Source organism: Diabrotica virgifera, chromosome 2, assembly GCF_917563875.1.
Source record: "Diabrotica virgifera virgifera chromosome 2, PGI_DIABVI_V3a".
In the NCBI taxonomy this organism is placed as follows: domain Eukaryota; kingdom Metazoa; phylum Arthropoda; class Insecta; order Coleoptera; family Chrysomelidae; genus Diabrotica; species Diabrotica virgifera.
This window is the reverse complement of record NC_065444.1, coordinates 226,091,909-226,115,903: the sequence shown is the minus strand read 5'-3', so window position 1 is coordinate 226,115,903 and position 23,995 is coordinate 226,091,909. Positions and strand designations below refer to the sequence as shown.

The 23,995-nt window shown below is 34.4% G+C and overlaps 1 protein-coding gene across 1 annotated transcript in view; it reads left to right on the top strand.

The window, feature by feature from the left end:
• Window positions 1–12,539, top strand: part of LOC126880449 (zinc finger protein 345-like) — a 46,438-nt gene extending 33,899 nt beyond the window's left edge. Inside the window, exon 2 of the mRNA XM_050644312.1 lies at window positions 6,622–12,539. Within this exon, the coding sequence (XP_050500269.1) occupies window positions 6,622–7,958 (1,337 nt within the window). The 3' untranslated portion in view covers window positions 7,959–12,539. The remainder of the gene's footprint in view (window positions 1–6,621) is intronic.
• Window positions 12,540–23,995: the final 11,456 nt, after the last annotated feature.

The following is a 23,995-nucleotide window of genomic DNA, read 5'->3' as shown; positions in this document are numbered from 1 at the left end:
ATTTCACATTGGAGATAGAAGGAGAAAATGTATGCGCATTTAAAAGAGTTTCAGAATTTACATACCTGGGTGTAAAAGTAGATGAAAAGGGACATGGGGAAGGGGAAATAAAAGCAAGAATAGCAAAAGCAAACAAAAAGTATGGAGCATTGCGTCCATTAATGAAATCCAAAGATGTGTCAAGAAAAACAAAAATAAGAATCTACAAAACAGTTATCAGACCTACAGCTACATATGCATGTGAAACATGGGTGCTTAAAAAATCAGAAATAGACCTTTTAGAAAGATGGGAGAGGAAAATACAACGAGCAATATATGGAGGCGTGAAAATAGACGGTCAATGGAGAAGAAGAAATAATAAGGAACTTGAAGAACTATATAATGAACCAAAAATAACGACGGCAATCAAAGCACAGAGAATCCGATACTTAGGACACATAGAAAGAATGGGAAAGGCGAGAATGCCAAAAATGGTTCTATTACGTAAGCCAATACAAAAAAGAAGAATAGGAAGACCAAGAAGGAGATGGAAGGACAGCGTATATGAAGACTTAAAACAAAGTAATATTGTAAACTGGAAAGAAAAAGCTTTGGACAGAAAACAATGGAAGGAAGTGGTGAAGAAATGTATGGAAAGACTATAATGTTAAGTGTAGTATTAAGTGTTTTATACAAACAAATGTAATATTGTATATATTATAGTAGTATAGGATATAGCATTATATATAAATATGTAATAGTAATTGTAAGGAAAAATTAAATCTTTCAGCCCTAGGCCTTCACGGCCTGTTGAGCTTAATAAATAAATATATCGGTTTACTTTGTTCCACACTTCTTTAATTGGTGTATTTTGATTTAGATTTTGGCAGTAATTTATCCAACTTTTTTTCTTAGTTTCTTTAAAAGTTTTTTTAGCTACTGCATCAAGTCTTTTATATTCTGTTAGATTATTAAGATTTGGAGCCTGTGTGTAGGTTAAGAAAGCTTGTTTTCTTGCTTTAGCAGCTATGTTACAGAGGTTTCGTTCCACCAGTCCTTTGAGCAATGATTTCTATTTTGTGCGTTTGATTTTCGTAACGGAATTGCTTTGTCGGCAGCTTTGTTAATATTGTCGATAATGCCCATTAGTGATGCTTTTGGTTCTGTTGCTTCAAGGGTAGCGGTGTATACATCCCAATTAGCAGCCTTGAGTCTCCATATATTATGTTTTGTCTGTTTAATTTGCGCAGGTGGGATATTCCTCCCAAATTGTATGTGTATTGGTAAGTGATTAGAGCCATAAGGTTCTTCTAAAGTACACCACGTAATTAGTTGTGTCAGATCCTGTGTACAGAGGGTCAAGTCTACAGCTGACTTCTTATTGTTTGCTAATGTAGGTGATCCGTCGTTTATAATTACTAGATTGCATTGTTCGATAGCTTCCAAAAGAATCTTGCCATAGATATCGTCATATCCATCGTTCCATGCCAAACTATGTGCGTTAAAGTCGCCCCCAATTATGAATGGTTTTGGAATTTGTTCCAAAAAGTTAATCCACTGTTGTAATGATATTCTAGTTCTCGGTTTAAGGTATACTGAAACGAAGTAAATTTTTTTATGTATATATGGAAAAATTACGGAGATACAAGTATGCTCAAAGTTGATTGTAGTTGGAATTGAGACTTCTTGGTATATTAAGTCTGATTTTAATAAAATGGCAGAGCCGCCGTACCCGTCGTCCCGGTCACAGCGAATATTGTTGAAGCCTTTAAAATTATAGTATTTTTCTGCTTTAAACCATGTTTCCGATAGAAGTGCAACGGAGTAGTTGCCCCTATCTAGTAGATATTCCAAGTTATTTTTATTAGAAACTGCCGAACGGCAGTTCCATTGAAGAATATTTATTGCATGGTTGAGGTCTGAGAATGTGATGACGTGTTTCCATTTATATTTAATTTGACTAAGTTTTCAAGTTCTTCCTTATTTATATTTATACTTTTTGTTACTAAAACTTTTGTGACAATTTCTATAACTAATTCTAATATTGAATTTATCATGCTCAAGTCTGAAGGAGATGCAACTGGATTATTATTAATATTTCCCTTATAGTTAATGCTGTCTAATATTCCTCCCGTAGGTAATTGAGATCTAGGGGAAGATATAATTTCATTATGCAAAATTAATGTTGGATCTGGACTATTTGGTCTCTGTCTTTTGAATGTTCGAGAATTTGTACTATTTGAATTATTATTGTAGAATATATTATTAGTTGACATTTTGTTAATTGGATTTGATGGAAATTGGGTGGGTGTAAAATTATTGGGATTTAATGGAGGGAAAGTTTTGAGGCAGGAGAGGTTTGTAGTTTTTTCCGTATCTATGGATGTTACTTTTGCATAGGAGTTTCTGGGGAACTGTTTGTTTGCGTCTTGATAACTAATATTATTGGAAGACATAGCGTCTTTAATAAGTTTTTGACGCTGAAATTCTTGACACGCGCTTAAATTTGTAGTAAAATGATCCCCCGAACAGTTAAAACATTTTGGAGTGAGATCGGTCTTTTTACATTCTTTTGAGTTGTGGGATTCTTGACATTTATCGCACCTAGCCTTGCTCTTACACTGCCCACCTGTATGTCCAAATCGAAGACAATTAAAGCATAATAGCACCTTTTGTTTGTATGGTTCGACTTCCTTTAGTACCTTGTTGATTGTTATATATTTTGGTAGCACTTGTGACTTAAAACTAACTACGCATGTTTTTGTTGGAATGTATTGAGTACCGTTTTCATCTACTTGCCTTCGATTTAATCTTGTGACTTAAAGGACTTCAAATTTACAGTGTAAATCGTACATTTTTATTCTCTTTTTAACATACTCTACTGAAAATTCTGTGGAAATATCTTTTATTACGCCCTGTCTAACTAAAAGAAACTTAGGAATGTATATGTCTAGATTATTTTTTATAAATATTGCTTCATTTTTTTTAGATATGATATAGTTAGCCGATTTTTAAATTTTATACGTATTTTATTTCTTCCTACTGCGTCAATGCTTACAATTTTTTCATCAATTTCTTTAAAATTTGTGATAATAATGTCACCTATCCTTAACGCGTTTAATCTGCCTTTAAAATCGGGTGAATTATTTTCTAAATACGCGTAAAAAGGTCCTAGGTCGTTTTGTCGGTAAAGAAATACCTCGTATAATATTCAAAAAATTTTATATTTGATGGTTAAATCTTCGGTTTTGGGCCATGCAGAGCTTTTTATAAATAAGTTTTTTTCGTAAAATTAATAATAAAAAAGTTTTCCATATGGATACAACTTACAGGGACATACTGTATATGAGACGCTGATTGAAATTCATTCCAACAAAAGTAAGTTTAACATAAACTCCAACTTCCATGATCATCATACAAGATCGAGAGATGCTATTAGAGCACAACGTTTTAGGTTGACGAAAAGTATAAAAAACTCGACTGATGTTAGTTTGTACAATTTTTTGCCAGATGAAGTAAAAAGTCTTCATTTACAGTCGTTTAAAAATAAAATAAAATCACATTTTTTAAAACATTGTTTTTACACAAAGACAGAGTACTTAGGTACCGCTTATATAATATAATAGTACTAGTTTGGTCAGGGTTTTTTTTGCCGATTATGACGATATTAATTTCATGCTTTTATGTTTATTTAATGTTTTTACGTATATATGGAAAAATTACGGAGATACAAGTATGCTCAAAGTTGATTGTAGTTGGAATTGAGACTTCTTGGTATATTAAGTCTGATTTTAATAAAATGGCAGAGCCGCCGTACCCGTCGTCCCGGTCACAGCGAATATTGTTGAAGCCTTTAAAATTATAGTATTTTTCTGCTTTAAACCATGTTTCCGATAGAAGTGCAACGGAGTAGTTGCCCCTATCTAGTAGATATTCCAAGTTATTTTTATTAGAAACTGCCGAACGGCAGTTCCATTGAAGAATATTTATTGCATGGTTGAGGTCTGAGAATGTGATGACGTGTTTCCATTTATAGTTAATTTGACTAAGTTTTCGAGTTCTTCCTTATTTATATTTATACTTTTTGTTACTAAAACTTTTGTGACAATTTCTATAACTAATTCTAATATTGAATTTATCATGCTCAAGTCTGAAGGAGATGCAACTGGATTATTATTAATATTTCCCTTATAGTTAATGCTGTCTAATATTCCTCCCGTAGGTAATTGAGATCTAGGGGAAGATATAATTTCATTATGCAAAATTAATGTTGGATCTGGACTATTTGGTCTCTGTCTTTTGAATGTTCGAGAATTTGTACTATTTGAATTATTATTGTAGAATATATTATTAGTTGACATTTTGTTAATTGGATTTGATGGAAATTGGGTGGGTGTAAAATTATTGGGATTTAATGGAGGGAAAGTTTTGAGGCAGGAGAGGTTTGTAGTTTTTTCCGTATCTATGGATGTTACTTTTGCATAGGAGTTTCTGGGGAACTGTTTGTTTGCGTCTTGATAACTAATATTATTGGAAGACATAGCGTCTTTAATAAGTTTTTGACGCTGAAATTCTTGACACGCGCTTAAATTTGTAGTAAAATGATCCCCCGAACAGTTAAAACATTTTGGAGTGAGATCGGTCTTTTTACATTCTTTTGAGTTGTGGGATTCTTGACATTTATCGCACCTAGCCTTGCTCTTACACTGCCCACCTGTATGTCCAAATCGAAGACAATTAAAGCATAATAGCACCTTTTGTTTGTATGGTTCGACTTCCTTTAGTACCTTGTTGATTGTTATATATTTTGGTAGCACTTGTGACTTAAAACTAACTACGCATGTTTTTGTTGGAATGTATTGAGTACCGTTTTCATCTACTTGCCTTCGATTTAATCTTGTGACTTAAAGGACTTCAAATTTACAGTGTAAATCGTACATTTTTATTCTCTTTTTAACATACTCTACTGAAAATTCTGTGGAAATATCTTTTATTACGCCCTGTCTAACTAAAAGAAACTTAGGAATGTATATGTCTAGATTATTTTTTATAAATATTGCTTCATTTTTTTTTAGATATGATATAGTTAGCCGATTTATAATCTTTAAATTTTATACGTATTTTATTTCTTCCTACTGCGTCAATGCTTACAATTTTTTCATCAATTTCTTTAAAATTTGTGATAATAATGTCACCTATCCTTAACGCGTTTAATCTGCCTTTAAAATCGGGTGAATTATTTTCTAAATACGCGTAAAAAGGTCCTAGGTCGTTTTGTCGGTAAAGAAATTCCTCCCTTTTTGTTCCTACTTCTTTGTTTATGTTATTTGTTATTGAAGTGTGTACATTAGCAAAGTCATTATCGATAATGGGTTTATTATTAACAAGTTTTGTGGTACTTATCTGTGTAACTGGAACAAGATTTTGAAATCCTAACAGCTCCTCATTTGAAGATGTTGCATGTTCTGTATCCATTTGGGTTTCTAAAACATTTTTATCGGGGGGGGGGGGGTCGCCCCCGCTCACTGCACTCATAACTTTTTAATGTTTTTATTCCGATTTCGCTTTTTTATTTGGTGTAATTAATTTACTTTTAAAGTTCACAAAATATTTATTTAAATATCTAATTTATAGACACCGGTTTTAAAAAACAAGCTTCTTTCCTACGCACGTCTGACTACCACGACGAATGGAAGCTAAGTCCAAAGGCCTTGTTATAATCTATGAAACACATCAGATACAGATACATCAGTATTTTGTACTCAGTATCTACCACTGAGACCCGGAAAAGTAACCGTTACACATCCGCACTGATTTTGCCCGTCCCTCTATTCGTTGCAGAGACAGCCAACGGTTGGGTCTTGTTGTGATCAATATGCGTTGCGCTAGAAAAATAACTGCACAGGTCACCCGTCCCGCCGGCGCAGGTTGTGACTCGCTTAGGTTCAATATGTGCCGGGGCTAATGTTTGGGATGCAAAAAATGTACTAGGTGAATTGGCAAAAACAATATACATACATCTTTTTTAAATTATTATAATAATTTGACCCATATCTAGTTTTTATTTTTATTTCGGTTTTTGTAAATATAGAAAATTCTCGCCGATTATTTTTTAATGATTTTAACTTCCATTCGTATAGTAAGATATTTGATCACGTGTTTAATTCTGTCCAATCAGATTAAAATTATATTGAGAATTATCTACTGTAGAAAATTACCGATAGAATTTTTTTAAGTAGATTGTTTCTGTTTAATGGCAACCAGTTTCCTAGTTTTGACAACTGTCACATTTAAGAAAATATCCATAATATACGTATTAAAAAATAATCTTACGAATATCACACGACAGTAAGAATAAATAAGAAAATAATGCTTCATTTTTACTCAAATATGTTGTCATTGGGCAATAGACACGAGAGCCCGCAGGGCTCGAGCCACTCGAGCCCTGCGGGCTCTCGTGTCTATTGTCAGACAACAAATTTTCGAAAAACTGTCTCATTATTTTCAATTTATTCTCACTCTCTTGTGATATTATACCCGAGAATTTTCTAGCGAAGAATATTCTCTTGAGAATATTCTCTTCTTACATCACTACACTACCCTTACCTTTATAACAGTTTTATAGTTATGTTTTTATTTTAGGATTACGTCAGAACGAGATTAAAACGAAGTCCAAAAGTTCGTTGGTAACATACACTGGAGAAAACTGTTATAAGTGCGAAATTTGTTCTAAACAATTTAGTCAAGTAGGAAATTTGAAAAGGCATTTAAGGATACACACTAGAGAAAAGCCTTACAAGTGTGAAATTTGTTTGAAGCAATTTGGAGAAGTAGGAAGCAGGAGAAGGCATTTAAGGATACACACTGGAGAGATGCCTTACAAGTGTGAAATTTGTCTTAAGCAGTTTACTCGAGGTGAACATTTAAAAAGGCATTTAAGGTTACACACTGGAGAAAAGCTTTTCGAGTGCGAAATTTGTACTAAGCAGTTTAGTGAAGCAGGGCATATGAAAACTCATTTAAGGATACACACTGGAGAGATGCCTTACAAGTGTGAAATTTGTTCTAAGCAATTTAGGAGAGTAGGAACTTTGAAAATACATTTAAAGATACACACTGGAGAAAAGCCATACAAGTGTGAAATTTGTTTTAAACAATTTAGAGAATCACGCAGTTTGAAAAAGCATTTGAGAGTACACACTGGAGAAAAGCCTTACAAGTGCGAAATTTGTACTAAGCAGTTTATTGAAGCAGGGCATTTGAAAAGGCATTTAAGGATACACACTGGAGAGATGCCTTACAAGTGTGAAATTTGTCTTAAGCAGTTTACTCAAGGTACACAATTAAAAAGTCATTTAAGGTTACACACTGGAGAAAAGCTTTACAAGTGTCAAATTTGTTTGAAGCAATTTGGAGACGCAGGGGTATTGAAACGGCATTTAAGGATACACACTGGAGAGATGCCTTACAAGTGTGAAATTTGTTTGAAGCAATTTGGAGTAGCAGGACTATTGAAAAGGCATTTATGTATACACACTGGAGAGATGCCTTACAAGTGTGAAATTTGTTTGAAGCAATTTGGAGAAGCAGGGTTATTGAAAAGGCATTTAAGGATACACACTGGAGAGATGCCTTACAAGTGTGAAATTTGTTTGAAGCAATTTGGAGACGCATGGGTATTGAAAAGGCATTTAAGGATACACACTGGAGAAAAGCTTTACAAGTGCGAAATTTGTTTTAAGCGACTTACACAAGCAGAAGCTTTGAAAACTCATTTGAGAATACACACTGGTGAGATGCCTTACAAATGTGAAATTTGTTCTCAGAAATTTAGGACAGCAGGAAATTTGAAAAAACATTTAAGGATACACACTGGAGAAAAGCCATACAAGTGTGAAATTTGTTTTAAACAATTTAGAGAATCACGCAGTTTGAAACAGCATTTGAGAGTACACACTGTAGAAAAGCCTTCTTCTTAGCCTTCTATCGTCGACGTTTGGACATATGCCTCTCCCAACTCCTTCCATCGGTCTCTATCCTGAGCAACATATTTCCAATTCGTTCCGGCTACTCTTTTAATATCATCAACCCATCTCATCTGTGGTCTTCCTCTCGGTCGTTTACTGTGGTAAGGTATCCAATGTTGTATCGTTGCATTCCAACGTTGGTCTTTTTGTCTAGCAGTGTGGCCTGCGAAGCTCCATTTAAGTTTGGCAACTTTTGTTGTTATGTCCTCGACTTTTGTGTTTGATCTTACCCAGTCGTTCCTCTTTTTATCTGACAGTCGTATACCTAACACTGCTCTTTCCATAGCTCTTTCTGTTGTGGCTAGTTTATTCATATTTGCCTTGGTTAGGGTCCAGGTTTGACATCCAAATGTCATAATAGGAAGGATGCACTGGTTGAACACTTTGGTCCTCAAATATTGAGGTATTTTGCGGTTCTTAAGTATCCAACCAAGTTTTCCAAATCCTGCCCATGCTAGTCTTGCTCTCCTAATAATTTCCGCACTTTGGTTTTCTTTGTCAAGTTTCTTCGAAAAGCCTTACAAGTGCGAAATTTGTACTAAGCCGTTTAGTGAAGCAGGGCATTTGAAAATGCATTTAAGGATACACACTAGGGTGGTGCGAAAAAAGTCAAATTGATAATCCCGTATCGCTATAGTGCGGAAAAGTTGCGACTGGTAATTACAAGAAAAACAAAACAAAAATTATTAAAATCGGGCTTTATCTTCCGATCCCGCAACGGGCCTAAAGTTTATGAAAAAAATGAAATTTTACCTTTTCTTCGGAAATTTTTATTTATCCTCCATGTACGTTTTATTTATCGTTATAGTAAAATTTATTTACAGTTTGCATGGTTAAGTAATAAAAACAACAGTTTTACGCATCTAACAAGTATCTTCCGATCCTGCAAGGTCAATCAAAATCTATAAATATTTGAGTTTCTCGATAGTTTTGATAAATTAAAAAACATTTAATTATCTCATTTTTCTCCTACATTGTGAAGTTTTTCGCTTGTTTATATATTGTATAACAATACTTAAACAACCCAGAACTCACAACGAGGAGATAGTTGCACTTTTAGCTCCACACACACCCTTTTCTCCAACCAACCAATGAGTGTGATTTTTACATTATTTACATAGTAAATTTCTTTTTCATGCTTATATCCAGCTTTTAAACGTCAACTTTGTATTGTAATTTGGTGGTAGAATCTGGCAGCATGGACCTTGATTTAAGCGTTGCTCTTATGAATCCATCTCTTGATTGGAGCCCACATACATTAGACTAGGGGTGACCAACTTAATCGGACTCGAGATCTACTGTCTTCCTTTCTAATTCTTTGGGATCTACTGACTAGGAATTTTTGTAATATTTAGGAGTGGAATAGATAGGTAGGTAGATAATTTTTTCTTGTCATCTATCGACTGACTTAGGGGTCGCGATCGACGGGTTGGCCTCCCCTGCATTAGACGATGCTTTCGTGACCAACATTAGACACCTCTTATCAGCTTGCGTATGTCAGGGATAGTTTTGTACATTCTAGTCTGGTATGTCGCCCGATGTAATGCAAGAACATATCTTCATTTGACACTTCGAAGAAGTGGTGGAGAAGATGGTTTTGCAACAATCTGCAATAGTTTTGCAACATTATATTCCAGTCTATTATTTCAGTTTCGTCCCGTGCTTCAAAATTTCAAGTAGTAGGGAGAAAGGAAACACATTAGAGAGCTAGGGCTAAGGAGAGTGTTAAAAACCGGATAGACTAAAGCCAAGGGCAAACGTATTAGAAATTTCATCCCTCCAACTTTAAATTTTAAAGCACAGTTTTTTAAAACTATCTTTTCCACCAGTTCTTCAAAGCGTTTCAAATGAAGATATAAGTTCCTACATTATATCAAGCAACACGCCAGACTGGAAGGTACAAAACCATCCCTGTCATACGCAAGCTGTCTAGCGGTACGTAGAGTTGGTCACGGAAGTTTCGTCTAATGTATGTGGGACCCAATCAAGAGATGGATTCATCAAGGCAACTCTTAAATCGAGGTCCATGCTGCCAGATTTTACCACCAAATCAAAATTCAAAGTTGACGTTTAAAAGCTGGATACAAACAAATGAAAAAGAAATGTACTATGTAAATAATGTAAAAACCACACACTCATTGTTTGTATGGAGAGAAGGGTGTTGGTGGAGTAAAAAGTGCAACCACCTTCTTGTTGTGAGTTCTGGGTCGTTTAAATATTATTATACAATATATAAACACGCGAAGAGCTTCACAATGTAACAGAAAAATGAGATAACTAAATGTTTTTTAATTTATCAAAATCATCAACAATTTCAAATTTTTATAGATTTTGATTGATCTTGCGGGATCGGAAGATATTCGTTAAGTGCGTAAAACTATTGTTTTTATTACTCAACCATGCAAACTGTAAATAAATTTTACTATAGTGATAAATAAAATGTACATGGAGAATAACTAAAAATTTCCGAAAAAAAGGTATAGTTTCATTTTTTCATAATCTTTAGGCCCGTTGCGGGATCGGAAGATAAATTCCGATTTGAATAATTTTTGTGTTGTATTTCTTGTAACTACCAATCGCAACTTTTCCGCACTATAGCGATACTGGATTATCAACTTGACTTTTTTTGGCACCACCCTAAACACACTGGAGAAAAACCGTAGAAGTGTGAAATTTGTTTTAAGAAGGATACCTACTCAAGCAAGTTCATTAAAACGCCATAAGATAACGCGCAATTTTCTCTCATTTGATGCAAATACAAGGAAACCTGGGTTTTGCGACGTAGCACCAACGAGTTTGGAGTTTGGATGTCAAAATACTAACAGACGAAAATATACTGTTGACATGATAATGATACTATAAATAATAAGATAGTATCTTCCCGTAGCTCAAATTCGTCCGAGTTTGCGCATCGCATGACGTAACTGGAGACCGGAATTTAAATTCTTGTTGTTAGCTTATAGTCCAGGCTGTATCGTCGCCCCCGTTAGGTAACATATTCCGATTCGATTTTTTTGCACAAACTCACGCCCGGTTTCATAATCAACTTAAAGTGAACATTAAATTTAAGTTGGTATCTTTACCTATGGGTAAATACCAACTTTAAAGTAGTGAACTTTAGTTAATGTTCACTTTAAGTTGATTATAGGTTTGTTCCAACATGAACTTTTGGACGGTCCAGAAACCGTCACGACGATCACCGCCCTGCGCAGTACCATGGAACGTATTATTTCGTTCCCATGGAACCCACGAAACGTTAATTATCTAGTAACGAAACGGTAATCTGACGGTTCTTGGTTGTGTTGGAACAAACCTTATGAAACCGGGCGTCAAAAAGAGTTCCTTATAACAGATACACAGAGTGCCAGGGGGTGCCGCGGTCGGAAAATTGTTTAAACAAATTCAAAAAATCAATTCTTTCACTTCGTATAATTTTTTTTATATTCTTTGGGTCATTATGAGCCAAAAAGATCTGTTTTAATTTTTTTCTAGAGTTGACTGTTGTTGAGTTATACTCGATTTAAAATTTGAAAAACGCGAAAATGGCCATTTCAAGGCTTAATAAATCTGTTAAAAATTATTATTATGAAAGTCAAAAAGTGACTGAATCAAATTTGAAATATCCCCCTACAGGATCTTGAAGAAATTTTGTCATTATTTTATTATTGAGCTGTTATTTTGAATTATTAACCATGGGCGCTAAGTGAGGCGGCCGTCAATGTGAGTGCAAGTGAGATGCACCATTAGACGTCCGGAATGGTACATCTCTTTCGCACTCACTATTGACGGCCGCCTATACGTAGTTAGCGCTCATACTAATAAAATAATGACAAAAAATTCTTCAGGATCTTGTAGGGTGGACTTTAAACTTTGACTTGGTCACTTTCTAACTTTCATAGTAGTAATTTTTAACTGAGGTATTAAGCCTTGGAAATGGCGATTTTCGCGTTTTTCAAATATTAAATCGCGTATAACTCGACAACAATAAATTTTAGAGAAAAATCACAGGAGACCTTTTTTGCTTATTATGACCCAAAAAATCTAAAAAAAAATTGAACGAATTGAAAATTATTTTTTTGAATTTGTTTAAAAAAAATTTTAAACAATTTTCTGACCGCGGCTCCCTGTGGATTTGTTATAAGGAGCTATCTTTTAGTAAATTTGTGCCAAAAAATCGAATCAGAATAATTTCGCCCCTAGCGGGAGCGAACTAACGGGGGCGACCATACAGCCTGGACTATACAATCGCGAGCAATTCAAACTCATCGGACATCATTCGGATATTAGAACTATTACGAACTTGGGTCTCCAGTTACGTCATGACTCCCTTTTCTTCGAGATGCGCAATACATTATCGTGTTATTTATAGTATCATGACTGTTGAGATAAAGTGCAGGTATCGCAGCCGTCTGATGCAGAATGTGCCGCCCTCTATATGATATAATTAGTTATCATCACCTGAACTTTTGTTATAGTTTATACCATGGTTTATACTATGTTTATAATATTCTAGAAATAAAATTCGGTTATTAATTGTTGTTTCTATTTGTAAAGTGTGGTATGATGAGAGAAATTATATTCTAAGTTTTTTGAAGTTATACTTCTTTGACTGCGTTTGGAAGTAAATGTACATATGCGCGAATTCATCAAAAGTCTTGGTTCTGGGCGCAGCTCAAACGTTATACGGGCTCTGATTGGGTGTTAAATATGGAGTATAATTCTTGGAAAAGTCTGGTGAATGTCGGCATAATGATTGGTCGATGTTGTTGCAACAGTAGTCCAAATGTTTTCCCAGTTTGTTAATACACAAATTAAATCATGAATAGCAAAAACATTCTCTATTTGTTCAAAAATACAATCCTGTTTAGCAGCTATGTCCACAGTCTCATTACCTTGGATACCAGTAACCAGTATGACCCTTAACCCATATCAAATTTATCTTTACATTTTTTAAGTATAACTGGCATAATAAACTTCTAATGCCTATGACCATTGGACTGTTATATATTTTAATGCATGGTGCTTTAAAGATTGTAATACGGATTTAGAATCTGACATGATTACTGCACTACTGACTTGTTCACTGATGCACCATTTTAAAGCATACTCTATTGCTTTCGCTTCAGCTGTGAAAATTGAACAATAATTCGGTATTCGTCTTTTGATACAAAAATACAAAAAGCACGTAGTCCGGAACGAACACTGCATACGCAGTACCCGCTCCGCACCTCGATCCATCTGTGTAAATGTGTGTTGATTTTTGGTACTGTGAAAGTATGGATGTTCGGAGAGTATGATTATAAATATTAAGTTCAGTATATTTTGGATATAAGACTGTAAATTTGGTTGGAGTGACCTTAAAATGCTGGTCAAAAAGTGGAAATTTTGGCATATTTATGATATCATTATTTATTTAATCTAGATGTACCTATCGACAAATGCTGCTGCCAGCAATGGGGATTTTTTCTTATACCAGTAAGGACTGATTAAATCTTAATTACTTAATTTGGAAATAGAGTGGTTTAAAAATGTATTATATGCTTTATATTTTATAATTAATTTATTAGCTAGGAATTGCCTTCGTAAAAATAAAGGAGGTTCTTGTGCTTCAGCAAGAATTGCACTGCATGGTGATGATGCCATTGCACCCAAGGTAAATTCTAATTGCTTTATATTGTAATTTATCTACTATTTTTAGATTAATCCACAAGGGAGAATTTCTTGTAGCTGGCTGTATACCATTAATTACAAGTAAAATTTAATAAAAAATTTTGGCTTGGTAAAAGATATATTAGTTTAAAAGCCCCTATATAGGGCTACAAACATAGAAACAAAACGTTTTCGCTCTGTAACAGACTGAAAGTCTTACGTAGATGCAAATATAGAAAAATCCAAAGGATGGATAAAATTCCTTGGGCTACGGCCCTAGGGCAACATATGACTCCCACACGAGGTAAGTGGGTCAATAGGTAACAATTAGGTCATTATGTTACAACAGGTGTTGTAAGAGTTGCCTGTCACCTTCTGCTTCCCTAATTATTTTACATCAAAAGGCATGAGAGAATATTTGTAGAGGATTGAAATCTGTATTAAAATAAAAAGTTAAAATTGTTCTACGATTTAAACGTGTTCCAAAATTTTGAAAAATATAATACATTTGCACAGTAGGTACAATATGTCGTGTGTAAAAGTTAGGCCAGGAAGCGAAGCTTTTCACCTCGCAATTTTTACAGAATGAATAGATTCGCTTGAAAATTTGAAAATAAGTAGTAGATAGACCAAGGATCAAAATCTATATGATGCGGAAAGGCGCTTTTACCATGGGGTGGTTGTCACCCCATCTCAGGGGTGGAAATTTTTTATTATATTTTGACCGCAAAGTTGATAAAAAAATTCATTCTAAGGAAAAAATGTTCTATACATTTTTTTGATAAAATTACAGTTTTCGATTGATTTGCCATCGAAAATGTTAGTTTTATATCGAAAAAATCAATGTTTTGATTTGATAGGTATACTCATTTACGATTCACTCAATTTTTGCCGTAGAAAAAATTTTTTCAAACTAAGTTCGTGAGAATTAAATAACCTACAATTTTATATTGGAACATTATTTCAGGAGTTAGGTATTATGTCACTGCCTTCACTCTATATATATGAGACGCTGATTGAAATTCATTCCAACAAAAGTAAGTTTAACATAAACTCCAACTTCCATGATCATCATACAAGATCGAGAGATGCTATTAGAGCACAACGTTTTAGGTTGACGAAAAGTATAAAAAACTCGACTGATGTTAGTGTGTACAATTTTTTGCCAGATGAAGTAAAAAGTCTTCATTTACAGTCGTTTAAAAATAAAATAAAATCACATTTTTTAAAACATTGTTTTTACACAAAGACAGAGTACTTAGGTACCGCTTATATAATATAATAGTACTAGTTTGGTCAGGGTTTTTTTTTGCCGATTATGACGATATTAATTTCATGCTTTTATGTTTATTTAATGTTTTTACGTTTTTACATAGTGTGTTAAATTGTTTAAATTTGTTAGTACCTGTTTGTATATCTTTTCATTATAATTTATAATATTTATCTTTTAAATTTTGTCAAGGTTTTATAATGTACGTTCTCTTTTGACTTGTCAAAAACAAAAGAAATTTTGTATATTTGATTCAATAAATTCTATTCTATTCTATTCATTTTTCGTATCTCTGATGCTAATCTTTATATTTTGAAGACAATGGCATTTTCTACCAAGCTACAAAAATTCGTTATTCGCTTTTAACTCCTGTTTTTAAAAACTAATCATTCTAAGCCAGTCAAACATCTAGAATCTATACATAAATAAATAAGAATGAATAAGGCCAATGACTAAAAACACCGCTAACTTACATTATTATGCTTCCAATTGGATTTCTCCTTTTTTTTTTTTCAAAAGAATATATTGATTTTTTAACCCTAACATTTTAAATTTTGATCCTAGAAGTTTGGTAAAAAAAGAATTTTGTAGGTTTTTATAAGGTCTACAAGGCCATTAATATTAATATTAATTCTTGTTAAAATTCTCAGTCGCAAAAAGAGGTGACTTTCAAAGGGTTGGTAAAGGTGGTTTTTGCATGTTATTACAAGTTTTAATTGTCGATAGCTCACTCAATTTGTCAAATTCGCAGTAAAAGCTTACAGACTTGTCACTACTGGCGCTCGCGAATTTTTAATTATCCCCTCTATCCCGAGCTCATAGCGTATACGCTCATATCGTATACGCTATGAGCTCGTAGGTACTCTACGTCGTACGTTATTGGTATATACCAGTGATGTAGGAGAGAGGGGATACGACATAAGGGATGATTTTGTATTTACTAGATGGGACCACTTGATTTGACACTTTTGTGCTACATCCAATATGGCGACGGGCAGGTTTTTATACGTTATATATGGAATATGTTATTAATTAGTTATAAAAATTATTAATTATTAATATAATATAATTTTATATAATATTTTATATAGACCAGAATATACCTACTATTACCAAAGAGTTGTTCCGCCATATTGGATGGAGCGTTTTTGCGAGCAGTGCCGGATAACCATTAGGCGGCCGACTAGGGCCCGGGAATTTGATGAGGCCCGCATCCCACACAAATATATTAATTAATATTAAATTATTTAAGCAGTGTCTAATTTAAAAAAAAATTAAAATGTTAAAAAAATCAAATAGGGCTAATTGAGATAAAAAAGTGTGATTTCCAATCAAACTCAGTATTTTTATATTCCATGTTCTAATCATTCCCTCAATTTGGTAGTCAATTTGGCAAACAAATTTTGCTTAAAAGCTGGTAATTATTTTGGTATGGTACGTTTTTTTTTTCAATTTCTACCCACCGATTGGCCTTATAGTCCATTCACTCATGGTAAAATATTGCAAAACCTCCGGATTTTAAAGAACCTTTGGATTTGAAACAAGAGCTTGGATTGACATGAAATTTGGTATAAGCATAGCTAAAATGTCAAAGAGAAAAGTGATATTGTGCCAATGTGTGTTTTTGCCTACGGTTGAGTCCACCTCTTCTCGGGGATGAAAAAATATACCGTCAAAATACGTCCGGAAGTGGATAAACCGACTAATTCTAAGCAACTTTTGTTCAATAGAGTTTTTCATCAAGTCGATACATTTTGAGTTATTTGCAAGTGAATATCTTCATTTTTCAACAAAAAATAACACGTTTTTAGACGGTTTTTCGCAAATAACTCAAAAAGTAAGTATTTTATCGAAAAAATATTCTAAGCAAAAATATAGATTTTAAAAAATTGAACAAATGGTGTATGTGTGCAGTCTGTAGACCCAGTAGAAGCAGAGTTGTAGCTAATGAAAAGTAGGTTCTTATTCGTCAAATTCCAAATCGAATTTATTTATTTAGCGTATGGCTTAAGTACATCACAGAATATTATTTAGATTTATACATTATACAATGCATCACAAACAGATGTCCAGTTTTTTTATATATTCGATTGACCCTTCGGTTGCCATTACAAAGTCTATAGGGTCGCCTGTGTATGCTCTGCGTGGGCAGTCCTGAACAATGTGTCTGATCGTCTGTCTTGTAGCGCCGCAGTCACAAGAAGGCGAGGGAAGTTTATCCCATCTGTAGAGGGAGGCGGCGCATCTTCACAGTTTGTTCGAATTCGATTAAGGGCTATCCAAATCTTACGGGGACGCTCAAATTCGCTAGGTTTTTCTATGAAGTCCGGTAGGCTATGGTAATGCGGATCTGTCTTACTTTCCCAATCTTCTCTCCATCGGGTATTTAATTCAAAGTTGGATTGCTGCAGCGCTTGAGCAGATTGTAGAGGGAGTAACCTGAATCGGAGTCGGTTTCCAAGAATATCGGGGATGTCGTTGTGGACTAGAAGCTGGCGACTCTCCATTATTTTGTTGTATTCTTTAACCAATGCATGTTCGCGGCGTAGGTTGGGTGGTGCTATATTACTAAGGGTGGGTAGCCACATTGTAGGGGTGGGCTTAATTGTGCCCGTTATCATACGCATAGTATGGTTCAGTTGAGTGTCGACCAGGTGTATATGCTTGCTATTTGGCCACACTGGTGCACAGTATTCTGCCACCGGATACATCAGGCTAAGAGCAGAGGATCTTAAAGTGGATGATGTGGACCCCCAGTGCCGCAGAGTTTCTGTATTATATTGTTGCGTGTTTTCAATTTTGCTGCTGTTTTCGTCAGGTGTTCTCTGAATGTGAGCGTTCTATCTAGAGTAACTCCAAGGTATTTCGGGTATTTATTGTGTTTCAACAGCTTGTTATTAAAATACACTCGCAATTCTCTGTTTGCCAGCTTGTTGTTGAGATGAAAAGCTGATACTTCAGTTTTTGTAGTACTTGGTTGTAGTCTCCATTGCTTAAGGTATTCGCCGAGGACGGATAAGTCATTCGTGAGAGTGATTTCTGCAGTTTCTAAAGATCGGTGGCTTGTTGCAAGGGTCCAGTCGTCAGCATATCCAAACTTCCGATATTCGGTTTCAGGCATGTCAGCAATATAGAGACTGAAAAGTAAGGGGGCAAGGACAGAACCCTGTGGAAGGCCATTGTTTAGTTTCATCTATCTACTCGTCTCCTTTCCCGTTATAACCTGGAAGGCTCTGTTTGTCAGCATGTTGTCAATGAGGTTAATTATCTTTCTGCAGGGGATAATACGGGCCGCCAGTTTATATATTAATCCCTGTCTCCAAACAGTATCATATGCTGCTGTTAGATCTATGAATACTGTTGCTGTCTTTTGTTTCTTTTGAAAACTAGCTTCTATAAAAGTTGTTAATGACAGCACTTGGTCCGTACAGCTTCGATGAGGGCGGAAGCTAGCTTGTTCAATGGGGACGTTTTCTAGAATCCTGTGACTAATTCTGTTGAGGAGAAGCTTTTCTAATAGTTTATATACCATGCTGAGTAGAGCTATGGGGCGGTAGTTTTCTGGCTTATCATTTGATTTGCCCGGTTTCGGAATTGCAATTATCTTTGTTCGCTTAAGTGAGAAAGGAATGTTACCTGACTGAAGTATATCATCAAAGAACATTGCCAGCCACTGTTTCGTGTATGCACCACTATGTATCAAGAACTCAGGAAGGATACCATCAAACCCAGGTGCTTTACCTGATTTCATTTCTTTCAGCGCATGTGTGATTTCAGAAATAAGTATTCTTGCTGAATATTCGGAGTTTATTCTGTTCTATTCCAAATCGAATATTTCAACGTGAAATAATCAAAAAATGAAGCACTTGGCATGGAAAACTCATCATAACTTGTTTAAATGTTTAAAAAAGCATTATTCTTTATTTAAAAAAAATCTAGCATAAAAAGTAAGCAAGATACGCTCAGAATAAAGTTGATCCCATTTTTTTGGGTAAAAGAAACTGGTGAAAATAACCCCCTAATTAGCATCCCAAATGAAATTAATCCTTACCGCTTCACAAGCTACTTTACTTATGTATTGTTTATATGCTCTGTGAGTTTTATCGGTATAAAGTGTTCATTTATAAAAGGGCTATAGAAGAAAAGGCTTGAACAAGTCACTAATCACGAGTATATGCAATTTTTTTTTATTTGGCTTAATGCCTCGACAACAACTAATGGCCATTGGCATGGTACAGTGGATTTTTCCAATCAGGTTCCTAGTTTAATGGGTAGTGTGTGTGTGTTGAGTAAATGTTTTGTTACTTAGCAAAGTCGTCATTGTTTTTGCAAAGAGACACTAATTGTATCCGAACGTCTGCGGTCCCTCCGGTGAGTACCGATCCCACAAGGATAGAAACTATTTTCATTTATTAATTTTTAATAAATGAAAAATTCTCTATCCAGGGTATGCAAATTTTGAACAGTTTACCGATATCTTTATCTTACAGATATCTTAACCAATTTTTATCTTCCAAAAAAGCAAAAATCTGAAATATTCAGAAAAGCAAAACCTACATTTTTTACTGTTTAAGTTTTTGGGTACCACTAATAATTTTTAAGTTATTTTGAAAAAAGACTTTTTTTTTTCAAAATTTCAAAAAATTTTTTTTACTTAAATCCCAATGTTTTGAAATATAAGCACTGTGAACCGGTGAAACTTACAGATCATATAAATAATATACTTATAAGTTTTTTTCAAGATTTTCATAAATGTTCAAGATTTTTGTTGCTAAAAAAAGGAATCAACATTATTTTAAGCTTTACTTGCTTAATTTTGATACTTGAAATTTGTTAAAAAAAAAACAAAAATAAAACTTTTTTAACACTTTAAAAAAGTTGTGATGATTTTTCACCGAAAAATGCTTCATTTTTTGGTTATTTACGTTGAAATATTTGATTTGGAATTTGTCGAATAAGAATCTACTTTTCATTAGCTCCAGTTCTGCTTATACTGGGTCTACATAGTTCATACATACACCATGTTTGAACATATTCACTCGCAAATAACTCAAAAAGTATTGATTTAGTGAAAAAACTCGATAGAACAAAAGTTACTTAAAATTAATCAGATTGTCGGGTTCCGCACTTATTTTGAATGTATATTTTTTCACCCCCGAAGGGGTGGCACTCATGCCCAGGGCAAAATCACATATCGACACAATATCCCTTTTTTTTCTTTGGCATATATTAGCTATAGGAACTATTAATGAGAAGTTGTTGCGAAATGTAAAAATAAAAAAATGATCTTTTTACATTGTCGTAATAAGATAAATATCTGTAAATTTGTTTTAAGTAAATGGTCGCTATAAAGGGGCCTACTTCTTATGGCCGCCTAGGGCCCCATGATGTCTTAAACCGTCACTGTTTGCGAGTGAAACCGAGCCCATCTACTTTACCGTATGCCGCATCCCCTCCCTCCCACATCACTGGTATACAGTGTTCCCAGATGACTTTTTTGAGGATCAGGAGGTGTCGCCACGAACGATCAGGAGACTCGCTCGCCTCCTTAGAGTATGGAAAATTTTAGGGTAAAAAATTTTCCATACTCTAAGCTCGCCTCAAAAATTGGTAGAATTCTGTAGTTTCAGTCTTTACGTTTATAGATTGGCAACTAGATGTCGCCACGAAAAATCAGTAGAATCAGTTGGTGGAGTATTTTTACGTTTATAGGTAGGCATGCAACTTTATAAAATCTGTAAGAGACGGCTGTGGCAACGCTAAATGGCGGCTAAAGCATAAAAATAAAAAAAAATTAAATAGGATAAAATTCTGAAAAATTCAAACTCCATACAAAACCGTTCTTGAATCGTTACGCGCATGCGCAATGACGAATAATGCTGCGCAGTAACACATTTTTCGTTACTGCGCATCCTCGTAATCATTCAAGAAGGGTTTTGTATCGAGTTGGAACAAAACCAGATGATTTTCAGAATTTCATCACTTCATCAGGAGGTTTAATGACGCCATCAGTAGATCAGTAGGCGAGGGTCGCCATCAGTAGGTCTCCTGAAATTTCAGGAGGTCTGAGAACACTGCTGGTATACAGTACGTAAATCGTTCGGCTGGACATAGGGATTATACATTGAGAGAATTGTGGCAACTGCGGTAACTTGTGTTAGTTGAAGCTTCTGTTCGAGTACGAGTTTTTGGTGCAATAGAGCCGTTAGAACGAATAGAATGAGTGAATTTTGAAGCAAGGCTGTCCATAAATAAATCGAAAACAAAGTTTATGATTATTGAGTTAATAATTTTTAAAATATTTATTTTTAAAAACTAATTTCAAAAGTAAACAGTTTTTCAATTCCCTTAGGCCAAAAATATTTAGCTACTGCATTGCCATATTTTGACGTTTATTTGTGTCAGAGTTGTCAATTTTGAGGTTAATGCCATAGTGGTATATATAGAGTGAGCCTACCTTCCGCGCTTCCTGACGACAAGATCTCATGAACTGGTTTGCGGCATCTCTTTCTAAAGGCCGCGTCCCACCATCAAATAATTTGATCAAACTGGTTTGAGCAAACTGAAAGTGACAGTTAGTGACGTCACATCCTGAGTGTTCATTGTGGATAATTAATGAAAAATTAATTTTAAATAAAGTACAAACAAGTTAGACAACTCGATACAAAAAATTTGATCAAACTAGACTGACAGTGAGAGCACAGATTTTTAGAATTTCAAAAAAACTGCAATTGTGACGTCACTTTGACGTACTTCCGGAGTTTGCTCAAACGACTGTTTGATCAAATTATTTGATGGTGAGACGCGGCCTTTACACATCGAGAAACTAAGATGACATTCAGTGTGAGTATAGGCACGGAAGGAAAGGACAACTGTCGCAGCTTTATTATGCGTAAGAGTGAAACAGCACTAATTAAAATAAATAAGATGGTGTCGTCACTTCGCTCTGAATGTCACTCCCTCTATGCTAATATAAATCTGCTTAATGCTAACATCCATATTGTCATCGAGAGTTGCCACAATTGTCTCAATATAATACAATGTATGTATTTATTTATCTAAATGTGTACAATGTATATTCCCTATGTCCGTCTGAACGATTTACGTACTGTATACGGTGGGAGTGATGGAACGACACAGAGGCAGCGCCCACAGATCACTTAACTCTCTTAGAGGAGGTAGGTGATCTGTGGCAGCGCCCATCATATGCTAGAGAGAGAAAGCTAAGCGCCGGTAGACAGCGATAGATAGACCACCGACCCGAACTGCTTAAGGCTGTATGACACTATTGGCTGTGAGTTTCGACGGTAGCGCTATCTCGCGGTTTGATACTTATACTTTTCTGATAAAATTTATGTATGTGAAATATACAAAACGAGAAAAATAGATACTTATCTAGAAAGACACAAATTATGAACTGAAATATTATTGTAACCTGATTACTAAACGAATACACAGAATTAATAGTAAAATTAATTATGTTTTTTTATTTTATTCATTATAATTTTAATATTTAATATATAAGTTCGTGAGACTGGATGACTGCTTACGCAAGAGACCATTGAGAAAAAGAATAAGTTTTATATGAATTATTTAACATTTTAAAGTTTACCTCCGTTTATTTTTGTATGCTTACTGCTTTGCTTATGAAAAATAATGTATATTTTCGTATTTTCCAAAAAATTTCTCTCATATCGGATGACTACTAACGGCCACGGCACCAAAATTTGTAATTTGAATGAATTGTAATTTGTTTGAATTCTATCAAAATGGATATTAAACATTATACTGGATTCAGTCTTATTTCCCATGATATCCAATTTCAATCAGCAACACCAAAAAAGGAAAGGATTTAGTTGATACAGGACATGTCCGCAATGTTTCCGAATATAATAACTGCATCCAGTACTGTTATATTCAATAGTTTTACATGAATCAATACAACAGCTGCAATATCTTGATTTCTTTTTTGAAAAATCCATATTACCCGCCATTTCAGTTTGTGAAGTTTATCAAATGCACAAAACAAAACTGCCAACTGCCACTAACACAGCGTTGCCACATTTTATTTAGAAAATCTACTGTAAAAGTTTAGCTTACTAAAATCTACTTATCAAAAACTAAAATATACTATAAAACTTTATTAATATATTTGTATATAATTTATGACTTTTTATAATAAAAATAACAGCTGACTAACTAGAATTTTTTTTTATTTAGTTAATGCCTCGACAACTAATGGGCATTGGCATGGTGATGGTACAGTGGATTTTACCAATTAGGTAGCTAGTGTTAAGTCGACTTTACATTACATGATTTATCATGTGATTTGTTATATGATTTGGTCATGGAATAAAATTTACATGTTTACACTGTGTGATTCGTCATATGATTTTGCCATAAGCATTGTGTTTTATCATAAGCATTGTCATGCGGCTCGTCATGGGCAAAATCATATGATAAATCACGTGATAAATCATGTAGTGTAAAGTCGACTTTATGTGTAGTGTGTGTGTTGAGTAAGTGTCTTGTTACTTTGCAAAGTCGATGTCATTGTCTTTGCAGAGACGCTAATTGTATCCGAACGTCTGCGGTCCCTCCGGTGGGTACCGATCCCACAAGGATAGAAATTATTTTCATTTATTAATTTATAATAAACGAAAAATTCTCTACCCTGGTGAGATTCAAACTCACGACCATTCGGACCTTTCGATATTTCGATCCAAAGGTAGGCGCTCTTACCACTGAGCCACAGAGGGAGTTTAACTAGAAATTAATATGACTGTTTGTAAACAAAAACCAAACTTTTTTATATTTTAACTGGGGAACAAAATGACCAACTATAATTAATTTTTATCAGTTTCATATTTAATATTTGTATATAATATTTTGTCATCCACTGATTTTAACATCTGCATATCTGGATCACATTCTTCAAACAATTATTTCGCATTTTACATTAGAAACACGCAAACACAACATTTGTTGTTTTGCAAAGTTACATATTTAGATATTTTAGTTTTCAATCGTTAGCTTCTAACAGGCTCACCGAATACCAGAACTCTCTAAC